The sequence below is a fragment of the Procambarus clarkii genome, chromosome 13 (genome assembly GCF_040958095.1).
Source record: "Procambarus clarkii isolate CNS0578487 chromosome 13, FALCON_Pclarkii_2.0, whole genome shotgun sequence".
NCBI classification, from domain to species: Eukaryota; Metazoa; Arthropoda; class Malacostraca; order Decapoda; family Cambaridae; genus Procambarus; species Procambarus clarkii.
In genome coordinates this window covers 12,418,540-12,436,171 of record NC_091162.1, presented here as the reverse complement: position 1 = coordinate 12,436,171, position 17,632 = coordinate 12,418,540, and the positions used below count along the sequence as shown (strand labels likewise).

General features: G+C 36.9%; 1 protein-coding gene across 1 annotated transcript in view; it reads left to right on the top strand.

The window, feature by feature from the left end:
• Nf1 (neurofibromin 1) overlaps positions 1-17,632 on the top strand; it is a 139,288-nt gene that overhangs the window by 34,594 nt on the left and 87,062 nt on the right. The window contains 17 exon segments of the mRNA XM_045740650.2: positions 287-460; positions 765-929; positions 3,136-3,231; positions 3,233-3,298; positions 4,737-4,924; positions 6,638-6,771; positions 8,369-8,668; positions 9,890-10,004; positions 10,190-10,357; positions 10,518-10,620; positions 10,622-10,641; positions 11,770-11,908; positions 13,383-13,547; positions 13,681-13,782; positions 14,838-14,873; positions 14,875-14,976; positions 16,045-16,225. Of these exon segments, the coding sequence (XP_045596606.2) occupies positions 287-460; positions 765-929; positions 3,136-3,231; positions 3,233-3,298; positions 4,737-4,924; positions 6,638-6,771; positions 8,369-8,668; positions 9,890-10,004; positions 10,190-10,357; positions 10,518-10,620; positions 10,622-10,641; positions 11,770-11,908; positions 13,383-13,547; positions 13,681-13,782; positions 14,838-14,873; positions 14,875-14,976; positions 16,045-16,225 (2,254 nt within the window).

The window sequence follows — 17,632 nt, the reverse complement described above, 5'->3', positions numbered from 1 at the left end:
GTAAATTTCACTCTTGAGTAAGCAATTTAGCTTTGCTAGGATGGAATCCCTAAAGTAAAAAAATTACTTACAGATCACACACAGAGATCACACTAACGTGATGCATCAAATGAACAAATCTGGGGTGTCTGGGATGCTCCCGGACGCAGGTTCGAATCCTCGTCACGGCTCTTGTGGATTTGTTCATTAAATTACTTACAGTTTTGTTGGTGATAATCTGTTTAGTCTTAGGAGGTTCTATTTTTCTTTTTAATAGAAATTTAACTTTTTTTTTTTAATTAAACAGGTGGAAAAAGATGTAAGCCGCCAACGTGTTCAACCAGGGAAGCTGTCTACATTACGCAATGCCACCATTCAAGCTATGTCAAATCTTCTGTCAGCAAATATTGACTCTGGCCTCATGCATTCCATAGGACTGGGATACCATAAAGACTTACAAACTAGAGCTGCATTTATTGAGGTGAGCTGTATTGTATGATATGCAGCTTTGTTTTGTATTTGGTTAGGAGTGATTATTGATTAATCATTTTCTTCATTTAAGTTAAATGAAGAAAGACAATATAATAGTAATATCACTTTATTGGACTCAAGTTGAACTTGTATGATAATTATAAGTGCTCCTTGATTCATATGTTGGAATTGTTCATGGAACACCTCTTATAAAAAAATTAATTTTTTATTAACCTCTTATAAAAATTTGTATTATGTAATTTTTTTGACAATGAAAGCAATATCTTGACTGAGCTTATGTATTTTTGTTACAGGTGTTAACAAAGATCTTGCAACAAGGAACAGAATTTGATACATTAGCAGAGACTGTTCTTGCTGATCGTTATGAGCAGCTTGTGCAGCTAGTGACCATGATTGGTGATAAGGGAGAGCTGCCAATTGCAATGGCTCTTGCGTCAGTTGTTGTCACACCACAAATGGTAAGGGATCAAACATGCTTGTGTGTTAATGAGAGAGTAGATACAGTACTGTTCATTAGCAATGTATAATCAGCTTACTGTATAGAGGTGAGTGTAATTAATAATGCAAAAATAAAGAATATTAAATTTGTGTGTGAATATGAAGGAACTGGGTACAGTGTTATTTAATAAAATGATATATGATGAGATAGAGAGAGAGAGAGAGTGAGGACAGATAATTGGAATCAGGATGAATATAGAAGAGCTTTCCAGAGTTGTAATGACTGTTTAAACAATGACTTAAGCAGCCCAGCCTCCTGTTGAGGTAGTGCTTATAGTAACGATGACGACCATCATACATATATTGACGTAAAGGGAAATTAGAAAGTAAAAATTGGTATTATTGAATTTGGAGAAACTGGAAAAGTTTTTGTATTTTTTGTTGCAAATAAAACTGAACCTAACCCATACTAATCTTCCTAGGCCTAATACACATTATCTGTGGCTTAATATAGTACTGTACATATATGTGCTATACTAGGCCTAGGAATATTAAAGTTTGATTTTTAGCTTTACAGTATTTTTTCCGGACTTTAAAGTGAATAGTACCAAATTCTACTATCTAATTGTCCATTATTTCTATCTATCAACGATGGTCCACATGGGCACAAAACGTTCTACTGTATATAACAGGAGGATGGGTTCAATTATGGGAAGACAATTCAAGTGGAGATGTATTATTGTTCCCCATCAGAGACAAAGGTAAGAAAATGCTATTAAACCAATACATAAAAACAGAAATTAAGGAAACTGCAGAAGGCCTATCCTCCCATACGAGACAGTTCTTACGTAGGCTCATACAACGTCCAAGGCCAGACTTGGGGAGTAATAGAACTCTCAGAACCCACTCAAGGTATACTCCAGGTATTCCCATGACTCGCATGATAGCTGAAAATATAGCTCCAACCAAAGTCAGACGCATCCATGAACAGCTCGATTGGCAGTGAAAAAAGGCGCGAAGGAATTGAAGGCTGAAAACTTTGCAGAAATTTCAACACAGAATCCATTTCAGGGAATATTGTATTTTTACTAAGTGATCTGTGGTAAGAGGGCAATCCAATGCAGAAGGCAGAATAATGCATTCGGCCAGACCTAACTCGACAGGTAAACGATGAATGCAAATTTCAAGTGACCTGCCTTTAGCTATCCATGCTCAAGCTTAGGGCAAGAAATTCAACACTTGGACAGTACCAAATGAAGATGAGAAGCCAGCAGAATGAGACCCACCTGAGTGAGGGGAAGAGAGAGAAGCATTACTGAAATTCCAAACCAATCCTAACCAAGTCGAAGACCTGGGATGGAACCAGCTGCTTCTTCAGAAAGATCACCAGGAAGCCATTACTTAAAGGGCTGAATCCTTAGTAAAAATGCTCATACTGTGATTGGGCCCCCCCCCCCCAAGCTAACCAATCATCTAGATAAACCAGCACCCGGATTCTGCGACGTTGGAGGTCACGGAGAATGACATAAGTTGACTTGATGAATGTTCTTGAAGTTAAATTGAGACTGAATGGTATGGCCTGAAAGTTGCAACCCAAAGAAGTGAGAAGAGGAAATGGTGAGTTTTTTCTGTTTAGAATTTTGGAAAGTTTTTAAAGTTTGGTATTCACTGGTATCAAATATTTCTCAATGATTGTTGAGTTTTTGCTTTCAGCTTTTTTTTTTTTTTGGAAGAGTTTCCTCAGTTTGTCCTGTATTATGATTCCTTCAGCTCTCCCAGCTCACAGAGGAGGCAGTATACTTGTACCTGAATCCTGTAGGGCATGAGTGTCTTAGGTGCCCGATTTGTTAGTTTTAGCACAGAAAAATGATTTAAAATTAGCTAATTTCTCTCGATTAAAGCATTAAATATAGCTACAAAGATAATGTTTCTTCTACTATTAAAACCAAGAATTGGCAAAGTTTAATAGTTTTTCTAATAAAATTTAAATAACCATTAATTTGAATTTACCTACATTTGTATTGGAGTGCTTTATTCAGCATGAGTTTTTATAGTGAGATTAAAATTAATTATTCTGTGTATAATAGTAAAAATAGTTCTGTGAAATTATTGCATTATATTGCTCATTTCATTTAATGATATGGAGTTCCAGATGATTGAAATGTATTTCATTTCATTAATAAGTGGCCTTTGGTAGATGTAAAATATGATGCTTGATGTTGACAGGATGAGCTCGCCCGTGTGTTTGTTACCCTGTTTGATGCCAAGCACCTGCTGTCCCCGCTGCTGTGGAACATGTTTTACAAGGAGGTCGAGGTCTCATGACTGTATGCAAACACTTTTCAGAGGCAACTCACTCGGAAGCAAAATTATGTCTTTCTGCTTCAAGGTTCGTTTTTATGATAGTCACTTTTATTGTTTTATGTGTAGTGTTATTAAATTTGTTGGGTTTTAAGGTGAAATTAAACTTTAATCCAGTAATATTTTTTGTTAGTTTGACAAATTATTTATAGTAACTGATATATTATTCATGATACAATACTCTGTTGAGTCAGTTCATCATGCTGGCTGCATTTTAAATAATACACCTGATAAAAGACTAAAGGCTGTCAACAATCCATGCACTAAATAGATATTTTAAACACCACTTAACAACCCTATTTCTGGGTGCCCTCCTTGATAACTCGTCATTCACCTAGGTTAAGGGAATCGTTCGTTTTTTGTGTGGGGTGTCTCGGTTTCCACTTTTGAGTTGTTCCTTTCACTTTGAACCTGACTCAGGCTGCTGCAAGTTCCTCCGTGACTGGCTTTTTTGGCCTTCCAGACAGTCTACCTGTCTGCAAGCCAGAGATTTGGTTCTTTCTCAATTGATATGGTTCCGGTTCCTAGTCATTTCGCAAATGTCCTGGTTAATTCCATCATGGGTGTGGACCTAGATGGGGTTTATTTGGGATTTTTGGCTGACATGCCTGTCCCTGACCCCAGCATCTCATTCAGCATGGCTTCTCGCATCCAGTTTGGTTTTTCTGGAGTTGCCCCATGATTTTCAGGATGTGCATGAGCATATAGTCTATTCATCTCAGGTTCAGAGGCTGGCTAGGCTTTTGAACCAGGTGTTTCTGTTACTGGTTCAGGTTCTGCCCTTTGACTTGACACGAGTTATAGTTTCCAATCTGGCTTATTCTCAGCTGGTCCTGGTTTGGATTCCTGATCAATCCCACTGGAAGATTTCTTTCACCGACATTGAAGTTGGTGGGATTTCCTTCGTCTCTCATTTTCCAGTTCATTTTCTTCTTTCCTTCCATTTCAAATTTTAGTCAATTGTCAGCATGATAGATCCTTTGGATTTCTAGGTGGCTGACTCAGTGTTCCACAAATCTTTGTGCTTGAGCATTCTTAGTCTATTCACCACCATCTTTCTGAACAATCGGGTGGTGGATATCTTGGTGATGCATTTGTGGCTTGGCAGTTACTACAGAGCTGCACAAAAAATGGTATTTCATTGCACTCTTCATTATACTTTTTGGTCGTATCTACAGTATTGTTTATATAATTTACCAGGTACAAAGTTTGTACTTTACTATTGAGATTCTATATATCAATAAAGTTTATCTGTACTACCTATGAAATCACATAAAAATACTGTGTGTGTGAATTTATGTACAGTATGTATGTGTGTGTGTTTACATGCAAGTCAGTGGATTCAGTAATTACAGTACAGTACTGCATTTAATGAAATATTATATTTTAAAAACCAAAATTTGATTAAACTTGGATCAGCTTAATATATTCACTCACCCTGGAAACATTTTGCTCTTGCATTTTAGATCTATGGAGCTTCTTATCTTCATAATCTTCTAGAGCCATTGGTACGGCCATTGATGGATGATTGTGCTCACTCATATGAGGTTGATCCAGCAAGACTTGATCCCACGGAGGATGTTGAAGACAATCGACGAAATCTCATAGCTCTCACTCAGAGGGTGTTTGGTGCTATTATTTGTTCGTCAGATAAGTATGTTGTGCACGACTTTTTAACTAAATGTATTTAACTGCTTATATACTGTATTTTATTTTCCCTTAATTTAGTACACAGGATTATTGTTCATAAGGCTCATCTGGTTGTACTGTAAATATTTTTTAATCATATAAAGAAGTGTTATTCTTGAAGCATTTGTTTTATAGATAAGTTTTTTCATTTGAAAAAGTTCCACACTATATAATTCTCCCAAATTATAGCAAGATTTGGCAATGTATTAAATAATTTTCCAAACAATATGATTATAAGGGATAAATCCAGTATTGAATGTAATGAAATGCCTCTTTCTAATGGGTTCCCTTGGTGGTTCACCAAGCTATCTTCATGGAATTCTCCAAACCTTGGGTACTACATGAGGCTTTAACGAATCACATTTGCCTTCGAAGACTGGGAACAGGATCTGGCCCACTCAGTAGAGGCAGAGAGGTATTGGAATACATGGCAACAGAAACAAAGGTAGAGAAGAGTGCACCATAACAAGCAATTACTTGGACAATGTTTGCAATTCTGATGTGAACTATGTACACATTGTTGAGGTCCAGTCGCTACTTAGCACCACTCACCTGCCACCAGATGGCAGCCCCAGTGATCTGAGGTTCCCAGTCATTTATCAGTGTGTCAATGTGTTATAAGTAAAAGTATCAGGGGACCAACCAGATGTCACCTGTGCCAGCCACTCAAATACTTAAGATGATAATTGCTCGGCTTGTGTATATTTTCTGTTTGCTCTGTAAATTACCCGACAGAATTGTATAAACGTTATCGTTAGTTTTCTTTTTACAACAACAGTATATAGATTGATCATGTGCAAACATTTCATATTTTAATTTTTTATTCATGTTGAAAAATGAATGGAATGTTGAAATATTCATAAACATTCTTATATTTGCCACCGTCATGCACAATATATTATCAGTATACTGTACCTTTTGTTTTTCTTCTATACGTACTGTATAATATTCATTTGCAAACATTTTAACAGCTAAATTTATAGTTATAACCCCAAAAATAAGTCAGAAAACATAAAATGATTATAGTATATGCATTTTAGACATCACTGAATTGGGACTTGACAAGCCTGGAATATTTAGTCAGACATGTGTCAAGTGGCTGGACTGCGAAAGCTTTAAGCTCGGAGAGCTACTTACAGCCCATAAGAGAAGGGCTTTTCATTACATTCAGTGTTTGATTTTTCCTGTTGAGGTAAAGCAGAACAAGATGCAATTTGAATCTTAAATGAGTTGGAAGGTTGTCAAAAATATTAATGTTTGGTGTGATTTGCAAACAGTTGAACAGTTTTGAAGCAAAGGTCAGGAGAGTCTCTTTGATTCATATCTTCAAGAGCAAATGCATCAAAGAACTAAGAGCATTGGAAACTATATATGTTCTAGACTATTGCTATGAGGCAAGGGCCTCATAGTTCCTATTGCTAGGTCTCTAGACACAGATGAGGCACAATTAGGCAAGTTCGTATTCAGTCTATGAATTTGTCTACCGAGATGGGAGCAACCTTTGATTTGAAAGATATGAAATTCAAGGAGGTAGATGAATTAAACAATCAGTGCTATATACAGTAATTAGGAATCAACATTATCCATGAACATAGATTTAACTGCTATATTGTATTGTTCATTTACTGATAAGATTATTAAATTTTCTTCATGATTTGATTCTGATTACTTGTTTCAGATTTCCTCCACAGCTGCGCAGTATGTGTCACTGCCTCTACCAAGTTCTAAGTAAGAGGTTTCCACAATTTCCTCAAAACAATATAGGTGCTGTAGGAACAGTAATTTTTCTGCGCTTCATCAACCCTGCTATAGGTTTGTTTTACCATCATTTGGGTATCTTTCATAGAGTTTTTAAGTTATAAATTTATCCTAAGCTCCTGATTAGGCCTACATTATGGATTATTGAAAACTTTATATACTGTAATCACTTAAGCCCTTTTTTGCATCACCAAGGTTTCAGCCCTGTTCTTGTCGTATCAACAATTTTATAGACAAAAGATTTTGCATACTTTATTTACCAGAATCTTCATATTTTACAAGAAAATATAATCTGAAGAATTTAGAACAAGGCTTCAAGTGTTCCCAGGACATATAATATCAATATAAATACAACTAATAAGTATAATTGCAAATATCAAAATTTTCTATTACATTTTTACTATACCAAATCATTAAAACTGTTTTTGGTGTGGACCCCCTCATTGCCTCTCCAGGGCTTGTGCACTAGGTACCACAGAGCCAATACCATCTCACCAGGCATCTCAGCCTTACTACAGTCACCATAAGCAAACAACAAGAGTTCCCTGCTTCCTTACAGAGGCAAGGAAATTGAGGGTGTCAGATGATTGCACAAGTCTAGGGAAAAACCTTGTCAAAGAAAGCTGAAAGAGGGTCACAAAAACTCAAATCAGAGAAATATTTAGTTTGATCAGATACCCTAAAGAATTCAAGACAATTCCAAATTAACAGTACTGTATTAATAATAATAAAAAGCTAGTTGAATGTAATGAAATGGTAATTTCTGGGTGATCCCCGGTGGCTCAGCAGAAGCTCCCATCACTGATAATGTTTCATCTAATAGGTCCCATCAACCTCGGGAGTTCTATAGGCCTACTGAGGGGTAGGTTCCAGAACCTGGTCCCCTCCTCACAGAGGTGCAGGAAGTAGTGACATTTATGTATTAATTTATGCCACTACCAGGAAAGGTAGCCAGAAAGTCAGCAAGATAAAACAAACCGCTGCTTGCTTCAAATGAGGACCGCGGTCCTCGATAACCGCCAAAAATTCCAGCATAACAACAGTACAGTAGTTGCTTCTGGAATTTTTCCTTATTAAGACTACTCATAGCCGTGTGGATAGAGCCTCTGCCTCATAGGAGTGGGGTTCGTGGTTCGAATTTCCTAGAGCCTAGGTGAATGAAATGTATTTATTTCCACGGAAGTGTGGATGACAATTTATATGACATGGGTGTGGATCGCTAATTCCTCCGAGCTTCAGTGTAGTAGTCGGGGAAAAGTTGAAAATTCCAACATAGCAGCAGTTGTTGCTTCTGGAATTTTTCCTTATTAAGACTACTCGTAGGCGAGTGGATAGAGCTTCTGCCACACGTGTGGGGTCTGTGGTTCGAGTCTCCTAGAGCCCAGGTGAATGAAATGTATATTAATGTTTTTATTATTTAAATTAAAGACATTTGTCTATTAAGAAATAGTAGTAATTACTAGCACATAGTTCTTTTTACAGTATTGCTCAATTCTGTAATATTTTACTTTAAATGTAAATATTGAAGGAAGGGGATGAAATTTGTTATTTAATATTTATGGTTTTGTAGAATGTTGGTAATTTAATTACTTAACTAATTTTTGGCTAATGAATTTGTACAGTAATTACATGAGTGCACCTTTGTTGACAGTATCACCATGCGAGACAGGTATCTTGGATAGGCAACCAAATCAGCAGATAAAGCGTGGCTTAATGCTGATGTCCAAAATTCTGCAGAACATTGCTAACCATGTGGAGTTCAGTAAAGAGCAGCACATGCTTCCATTCAACGACTTTGTGCGGCAACACTTTGAGGGTGCTCGGCGGTTTTTTATACAAATAGCAAGTGACTGTGAAAGTGTGGAACAAGCCAGCCACAGCATCTCTTTCATCAGTGATGCTAATGTTCATGCCTTACACAGACTACTGTGGAACCATCAAGAGAAAATAGGTAAGAAAAAAAAAACTTCCTCAGTGCATGATCATAGCCCAATATCTTTTCCTTTTCTATTTAATTTTATGCTTCTGACATTTTCATTTTGCAGCATATAACATCACCTATCTATCCATCTGAGAGTATGTGCCTATATATACGTACATGTTATACATTATTTTTCTAGATGTTGGCTTTTGAATTCTTCATTCAAAACTTTCAAATTTAAAGCCCTTGTTAATTTACATAGTTGTCAGGTGATGGATTTTAACTCTGTTAAAGATGTCAAGTCAGTTTAACTGTTTCTGGTCATCCCCAACAGTAGCTCCGCTTGATATTTACACTGGACTTTCCGGGATAGACTAGCTCATACCAGGTATGAGAGATTTTCTTTGGCTACCAGGGACATGGGTTCATATGTCAACTCACTACTACTATTAAATGCAAATAGAGGAAGCTAGATGACATTCAGATATCCTCTGAAATATGTTTTGGAATATTCTGAACAACCAAAGCAAAATTCTGACAACTATTGAACAAGTATTCCTTACAATGCCCCCCCACCATCCACCTCCAAGTGGTGCATTGTAAGTAATGTCACCTCACTCTGGGAGCTGGTGGCTCCTGCAGCTAAGGGTACAGTTTCCTTGGCCCTTCAGGTCTGCATATGGGTTACATATTCTTTATATTTCACAAGAATGTATACTATTCACATTCCGTTCATTGTCACTAGGGATACCTTCTGCCTCAACCTGTTCAGAAGTGTTCTATTGTTTGGCAGCAGTAGGAATATTCTGGATATTCCTTGTAATACAAGGAGTATTCCTTGTTAAGTGAAGCAGAACCCAATGTACTGGCAGTGGGTTCTGCTCCAGCCATTGTGGCCATTGATGTCCGCAGCTAACCAGTGGCCATTGATGTCCTGCTTAAAATATTTGCACTCTACCGTTTCTGGTGATTTTCCTTTTGGTCTAGATTGATGTGATATCCCTAGACTCCCTTGCCTATTGAGGGGTCCCTAGTGGGTGGGCAGATTCTGGTCCTGTAGGCCTTTGTGACTTCAGGGGCCTGCTGAGGGTGCTTAGGCTTGGAACTGAAGGAACCCACCAAAAAAAAAAAAAATAATAATAATATTTCATTAAATATTTCATTAAATGCTGAATTTATTAAGACATTTGTTGTTTAATGCTTGTTTTTATTGCAAGATTTTGCTTATCTGACTCTCATGTATCTGGATAGGGGAATATCTGTCAAGTAGTCGGGATCACAAAGCAGTTGGAAGAAGACCTTTTGATAAAATGGCAACCTTGTTGGCATACCTGGGCCCACCGGAGCACAAACCTATTGATTCTCAGTAAGCTACAATCATTGCAACATTTTTGTTCCGTATTTGGATTATCGTATGGAAAATATATATATCGGTAATTGGTGATATATTATCATATGAATGTTCTTGTAGAAATATACTACAACTGTGTTTATTAAGTTTAGCTTTAGATTTCCCATATAATATTTTTTTATTGCTATTGGATGTTACAGATGGAGCAGTATGGATATGACAAGTACAAAATTTGAAGAGATTATGTCAAAACATAATATGCACGAAAAGGATGAATTCAAATCCATAAAAACATTAAATATTTTTTACCAAGCGGGCACATCTAAGGCTGGCAACCCAGTGTTTTATTATATTGCAAGAAGATACAAGTGAGCAATAAATGTTTATTATTATTTACTTTTACTGTTTTTGTATTCTGTGATAAGAAATAAGCTTAGCAATGTCACTAGTTATGGCTGGCAATATAGATTTGATATCACTACCTAACAAGATAACTTTTTTTTATACATATTAAAATAATTCCTACAGAATTGGTGAGACTAATGGGGATCTGCTAATATACCATGTGATCCTTACCCTAAAACCCATCTGCCGAAAACCGTTTGAGCTGGTGGTAGACTTCACTCATACAGTGTGCTGATAACCGGTTCAGGTGAGCACTGTATCAAAGTTCATATGCAGTTTGTTTGTTGATAAAATCATGGAGGACTGTTCATATTTGTGCTGTGATTCTGGTAAGCACTTTCTCTGAGATTTTTTGTAGTGTTGGATAATTAACCATATGAAGCATTTAAATCGCATATACCCAAATCGTTTAGGGCAAATATTATATTAAACTTTTGTGTCAGTTCTGTCCTGTGATGATCTTAGAGAAAAGGGATGATCATGTGTTTATAAGTTAAAAAAAAATATTTGTGGGTACAGGAGAAAGTTAATTCTGGCTGTTGTTAGCTGGCATTAAAGCTTTCCCTCTCACAGCTCATCTTGATCCTTACTCGACTAGTTTCCCTGGAACATGATCTGCCAATCAGTTTACAATCAGGTTCCCAATTACTGCTAGATGAACAGAAAGGTACAGTTAAGAATGGCGCCCAGTCATTCCTTCCAGTTATAGGCTGAAACTCATGCAAAATGACTTGCAAGGTATGGGATGAGTACTACCATTGTATGATTTGATAGACAGTGGAAGCTATCCAGATCCAGAGCAGCTAACAACAGAGAGCCATCTTGGCCCTAGCAGAAAGAGGGATTTCATTACAATTAATGCTGGGTTTTTCTCTTTCTGATTTGGCAATTTTAGTGTTATCCCGCTAATTATCTGGTAACACTATTATCATTTCCTAGGCTTATAGCCCTGTATTTGTTTGTATTAAACTGCATCAGCCAATCATTTGTCCTTTTTTATAACGTATATAAATCATCGTACAGCAGTCTGAAATGGTTTTCTGTCCTATTTTTGTAAATAAATTATTAAATAAACAAATATATTGGGAACTATGTAATAGAAATGTAGCTGTATATTTGAAATACAAGTGGGGAAAATTTACCTTATTTAGCGCAACTTTTCCCAGTTAGAAAACAATGTACTGTACTCTGATATAAGCCTAAGGAATGTTTTTTCTCCGTTAGATTAGCAGTTTTTATTGAAAGGATGCTAAATAAGCAAGCAAACTTTATTGTTGTTTTAGTTATTTAATAATAAATCATTTTAAAATACGGTAGATATACTAATATTAAATTTTTGCTTATATAATAACAGCATTCTTACTTTATTCAACAGAACAGAATTTCTTCAAAAGTGGTTTGTTGTCTTACCTGAAGTAGCATATGAAAACATACATGCAGCCTATATCTACAATGGCAACTCTTGGGTCAGAGAGTACACAAAATACCATGACAGAATTTTAGCACCACTGAAGGTAAGAAGCATCATCTTTATATGTACAAGAACCATGTAACTCTTGCTTTACAAATTATAAACTTATTTTGTCTAATATTGCATACTATTAGAAAATTCCCTTTCTTGAGAGGCACGAGATATAATAGTTACTAATTCTTGGCCACCACATTACAGTACTTTGTTCTTTTTAAATATTATTATAGAGCAATGAGCATAATGGAATGCCCCTTATCTGGGGAATCTTAGTGGTTCTCCAGAGCTTGTGAACTGGTAATCCTTGGCCGAATCAAATGCAGAGTTGACCATCTTGTGAACTACTGGAAGTTAATCCTTCCACCCTCAAAAAAGTGGGAGAGCTGATGGAGTCATAAGACTACACACTGAGTAAACCCCCCTTCCAAAATGACTGATAAGGGGTCACAGAAACACAAACCCCTCAGAGAAATGTTTGGTACAAACAAATTAAAAAAAAAAAACTATCCCCAAAACTGAAAATCCTACCATTCTGCTTTCTCTTCGCACCACCAGATGGCACTGCTAGTCAACCAGGGGTCTGGCAAGACCATTGCCATCACACTTTAGTCTGAATGAAGTTTTCAGAACACTTGGGTAAACATGGAAAGTAGGGCAGGAATGGGTGAGCTACTGAAAAGGCCCCCAGAAATGTTTCATTATATAGTCAACACTATTTTTAGGGTGACTCCTTGAGTAGCTTCCCAGAGCTCATCCTCTATTGTGCATCATATGAGGAAACCTCTACACGACATCACTAGACATGTATGCAGAGGATGAGGAATGATGGGAAAGAATCTGACTAACATAACATTAAAAAATGCAACCAGCGTATCAAGTTAAGAGTTCAAGAAGTTGAGAGAGAGAAAAAGAGAGAGAGAGATAATAGAGAGAGAGAGAGAGAGATCTATCTATCTATCTCAGAAGGATCGCCCTCCTAAAACTATAGTAGAATGAGGTAAGGGGTTTGAAAACATGAACAAAGGGTGAAAGACCAATGATAACTCATGGGAAGTGAGACTCACTGCAGGGGCTAGGCGTGGTCCCCCTGTCAGCTCTGAGTGGAAGCAGTCTGGTAGAGTTACGGCTTTATCTGCTGTGGGGTGGGGTAGATTCCCCGACAGTCAGTTTCTTGGGTACTTGTGCTTCCCACGGTTGTTGCCTTTTCTGCAACAACCGAAGGAAGCCTTTTCTGAATTGTAAGCGTCTCTCATAAGCCACAGTACTGAGGATGTCCTCCCTTGATTTCTTGTGGTTCAACCATAAGTCTAATTAGTTTGGATCCATCTTTAAGATGGTTATGTCTCATAAATTGAATATGCCTTTAACACTGCTCATTATTTAAATTTAATTGATAAAAGTATAATGTATAATTTATTAAGGATTTTTTATTAATAAAAGTGTAAGTAGTGAATTGTATTAAATGAATTTTCAATTGTTTGTGAACTGTCAACTTGAGGGAAGGTTTTTTATTTTTTAAGGGCCATAAGAAACTGATCTTCCTTGATGCTCCTGCAAGACTGAATGATTACATTGAACCTGACCAACAGAAGTTACCTGGAGCAACTACATCATTAGATGAAGACCTCAAAGTCTTCAATAATGCTCTTAAATTGTCACACAAGGATACAAAGGTTGCTATCAAGGTAAGATATATTTATGAAATGTATATCAAAGGTTTTTATGTATTAAATACCTATTTACTCAAAATAATCTTGTTTAGGTATATGAAAGATTTGAAATTTCTAGTTGATATATAAGTGGATATTCTATTTTCAGGTTGGACCATCAGCTATTCAAGTAACCTCTGCTGAAAAAACAAAGGTGCTTTCTCACTCTGTGTTGCTCAATGATGTCTACTATGCTTCAGAAATTGAAGAGGTCAGTTGGTACTGTTTAACCCTGGAATGTGCAACTATTATATTAGGCAATCTTTGTGCTGCACAAGAATTAGTTTTTTCTTCTAGGATTGTTAAAATGTGTGTCCTGATCATGGAAAAAACAAAAATTGTCATTTACTTTGGCTGTAGTGAAGCTATGAAATAGTGATCAAATCAATGAAATAGTCAATCAAATCATGATCGTTCATGTTTGAGGTGCCCAGCTGGAGCTCACCCAGAGCGGGTGTGTTCTTTAGACTTTGGTAGACTATTTTTTTTTGCCTGTCCCCATCTCCTTTTCTGGCAAAGAATGAAACTGTTGGCTTCCTGAGGGGGTCTCTTGATAATTGATGCTTGGCTTGTCCAGTCGGGGTGCATCATTTGTTGTGTGTGTGGAGCAGCAGTTTGCTGCTACCTGCTTGCCACCAGTTGTGCCTCGGTGTTTGTTGATCTGGTTTCCAACGTTCCCTGTTCCAAGGCACTGTCTGTCCTAGATCATCCACAGTGTCGTTAAAGCTAGCCAGCCTGTGGTCTACTCTCAGGCCCACAATGTAAGCAAGTTTGCAGCTTTGGACACCATTTTTGCTAATATGCACGGCTGATATTCGTGCTTGGGGGGTTTCGAACGTCTAATAAGGTCATGGTCCCATTTAGATTTGGGTTCTCTTTAGTGTTTCTTCTTTGACATTGTTGCTGCCTCTCCTCATTCCTGGTAAATCCATTTTTCCTTCACTCTTGTTGGTTAGTTTCAGGGAATCACCATGGGACTCGCCTAAAATCCAGCATTAAATGTAATGAGATGCATCTTTCTGGGTGAGCCCCAGTGGCTCCTTGACTGTCCCTCACCTATTAGGTGCATTAATTCATGGTCTGTCAGCGACAAACTGAAGACAGGATATAAGACGCTGGCTTGGCTGTTTTTCAGCTTGACATATTAACGTTAGGGTGTTGTTTCGTATCCAGTTTTGTATGAACCGTTGCGTTTTCCATATAGCATGCATGCTATGTTGTTATTTTGCTATAAATTGTGTTTTATGAAGCTATTTTTTTTTCCAGGTGTGTTTAGTTGATGATAACCAGTTTACTTTAACCTATTGCGAATGAATCCGGTCCTCTGTCATTTATCCATAATGACTGTGACAACATTGTCCAGGCTATCATCCACATTAGGGCCAGATGGGAACTCTCTCAGCCAGTAAGTATATATTTTAGAAGAATAAGTTAATTATATATTATAGGTAAATGTTAATAATGAGAAGATTAATATTATACAATGGCTAGTAAAATCTTAAACGAGGCCTTTAATTTATTATTGCTACATTTTTTATAGCATGGGTGATTCATTTAAAATAATTGCTGGTATTAAAGTAATATAAGTACAGTTCCTTGTATTCTAAATACTTCTGGCTTTTGTCTGTGCTGCCCCCTTCAGTAACACCATAGTGTTTTAAGCTCTGATACTATAGAGTCTTTGAAAATGTGCCAGGTCTCTGAAATGTACACAGCCTACCCAAAACCAGTATAAGAACCTAGTTTGCTCAAAGAAGCAAGGGATAAAAGTAAGGGGATAAAAGATCCACTGACATCCAAATAAACTGCCTAGAAAGTTCAGAAACAAAACAAATCATTGCTCTTAATAAAAAAAACAAGGCTACTGATAGTTGGCAGTGAGGAAACAACTCTGAATCACATTACAACACCAGGTGGCAATTCAAGGTCTCAGTCTGCCAATACTACTATAGCTTTCCTGGTATTTGCAAAGCATTTCACCCCCTTCATAGGCTATTCCCCCCTGCTACTTTCATCTAGTGTAGCAGAGGGAATAGTCTAGCCTCGCTCAACCTAACAGACACAAGATGGTCTGGGCTGCCATCTGATATCGGTCAGGTGAGTTGGAGCAAGGATTGTTTGCTCGCTGCCAACTGTCATTTGCCTTCTTTCTTAATTTTGTTTTCTAAGCAAGAACAGTGGATTGCTTTGTTAACCTGTGACTTTCTGGGTGGTTTCCTCAGTTTTTTTTATTGATTTTTTTATCCCCAAGATTTCCTCACCTTTTCAAGCAAACCAGATTTTTTATCATGATTTTCTTTAGTGTACTTGAGTCTGAAGGGCTTGACATGCTTTTGGAGGCTTTGTAGAACCAAAACTTTAATTATCAAAGACCTACTGAAGGAATACACACACAATGTGGCATATCATTACACTAAGACCTCATTCATTTGATTTGAATTTGATTTCACATATTTTCCTCCATTTTCTAAAGGATTCGGTAACTGTACACCAAAAAATCCGACCAAAAGATGTTCCAGGAACGTTATTAAATATGGCTCTCTTGAATTTGGGTTCCCTTGACCCCAATCTCAGAACAGCAGCATACAACCTCCTTTGTGCCCTTACAGCAACTTTTGACCTAAAAATTGAAGGACAGCTACTGGAAACATCGGGTAAGCAACAAGACTACAGCTTTTATGATAATTTTTCCCATTTCTATTAAAAAGGTGTTTCAATGGTTATAAATACTTAATCTACCCCATTTCTTATGAGAGAGAGAGAGAGAGATAAATAGGCAAGTGTTGATAGATTCATAAACTGTATCCAAATCCCCAGATTTCATGTTTTTTAATTTTTTGGGCAATGTTTACTTTCAGTATACAGTATTTTATTTCTTGCTAGCATGTTATATAGAATCTGTTTTAAAGTGACCAAGTCAATACAGTGCAATTTCGATTCGGCAAACTATATTGGACTATTCCCAATTAATTGGAGTGAGAGATTTGTTGCAATGAGAGGTGGTTTCAGGCATTTGTGTAATGCAATTTTTTTTTTAAGATATAAGAAAAAATGTTTTGAATGTAATGAATGGCCCTTTTGGTAGAGTTCCCTGAAGCTAGTAGTCCTAGTATATTCTGGCTCTGATCTCTTGTAGGCCAACAGGACTCCAATGATTAATGTGACTTAGTAGTGAGAAGCTATCCCAGCAGTATAGCTTCAGGGAGCCATCAAGGGGCACCTCTCAAAAATACAGCGCTTTACCTGTTTTTCTCCTAATGTTTCCTTCACCCATGAAAATGTTTACAAATGTGATTGGAGCCATATTAAGAGCGCTACTCTTTATGCCCTAATATTTCCCCCCTCACTCTGTGAGTTAATTTCGCTGAGCAAAATTTTAATTTCAACATATCATTTGATTGAACAGTTACCAGGAAGAACCTATTTGTAAAGGGATTTCACAATATAAATTTTTTTCCCATGCCATATCCATGAAACCTTATTTTCAAAAGTAGCAGGGCCCATACCTAAGTGAACAAAAACCATGGCAACTAAAAAAGAAATCTAAACATAGAATTTGGTTTTAAATATGTTTAATGACTTTCTCAAGATTCCAACTCTTTCTTCTAGTGTTGCATCCATCTACAAAAATCATTAAAAATATGATTGGAGCCATATTATGAGGGTTATCATTCGTACCCTTATATTTTCGATACTCTACATGATAATTTCACAGCTATAATATAATTTCAACATGTCACATTATGGGCAAGTTTCCCACGGGTTTGTGTACTAGCTCTGCTTTTTAAGCCTCACATTACCTGCTTCGCCGAGCAATTGTTTGACGAAGCGACTGAATAAATCCATCCTCGGGAAGTGTGCTTTGCAACCGAAGATTCACCAAAATGAGATCTGAAGGATCGAGGTTGCACTGTATATTATAAACATTTTCTTGAAAAAACAAGTGGACCATATAAATCATTTTCCATGTACATGTTTGGAGAATCCTCTGTCCATCCTGTCATCCTATTAATATTTTTTATTCATATCTAATCATATTCATTTTTCTTAAATGGACTCTT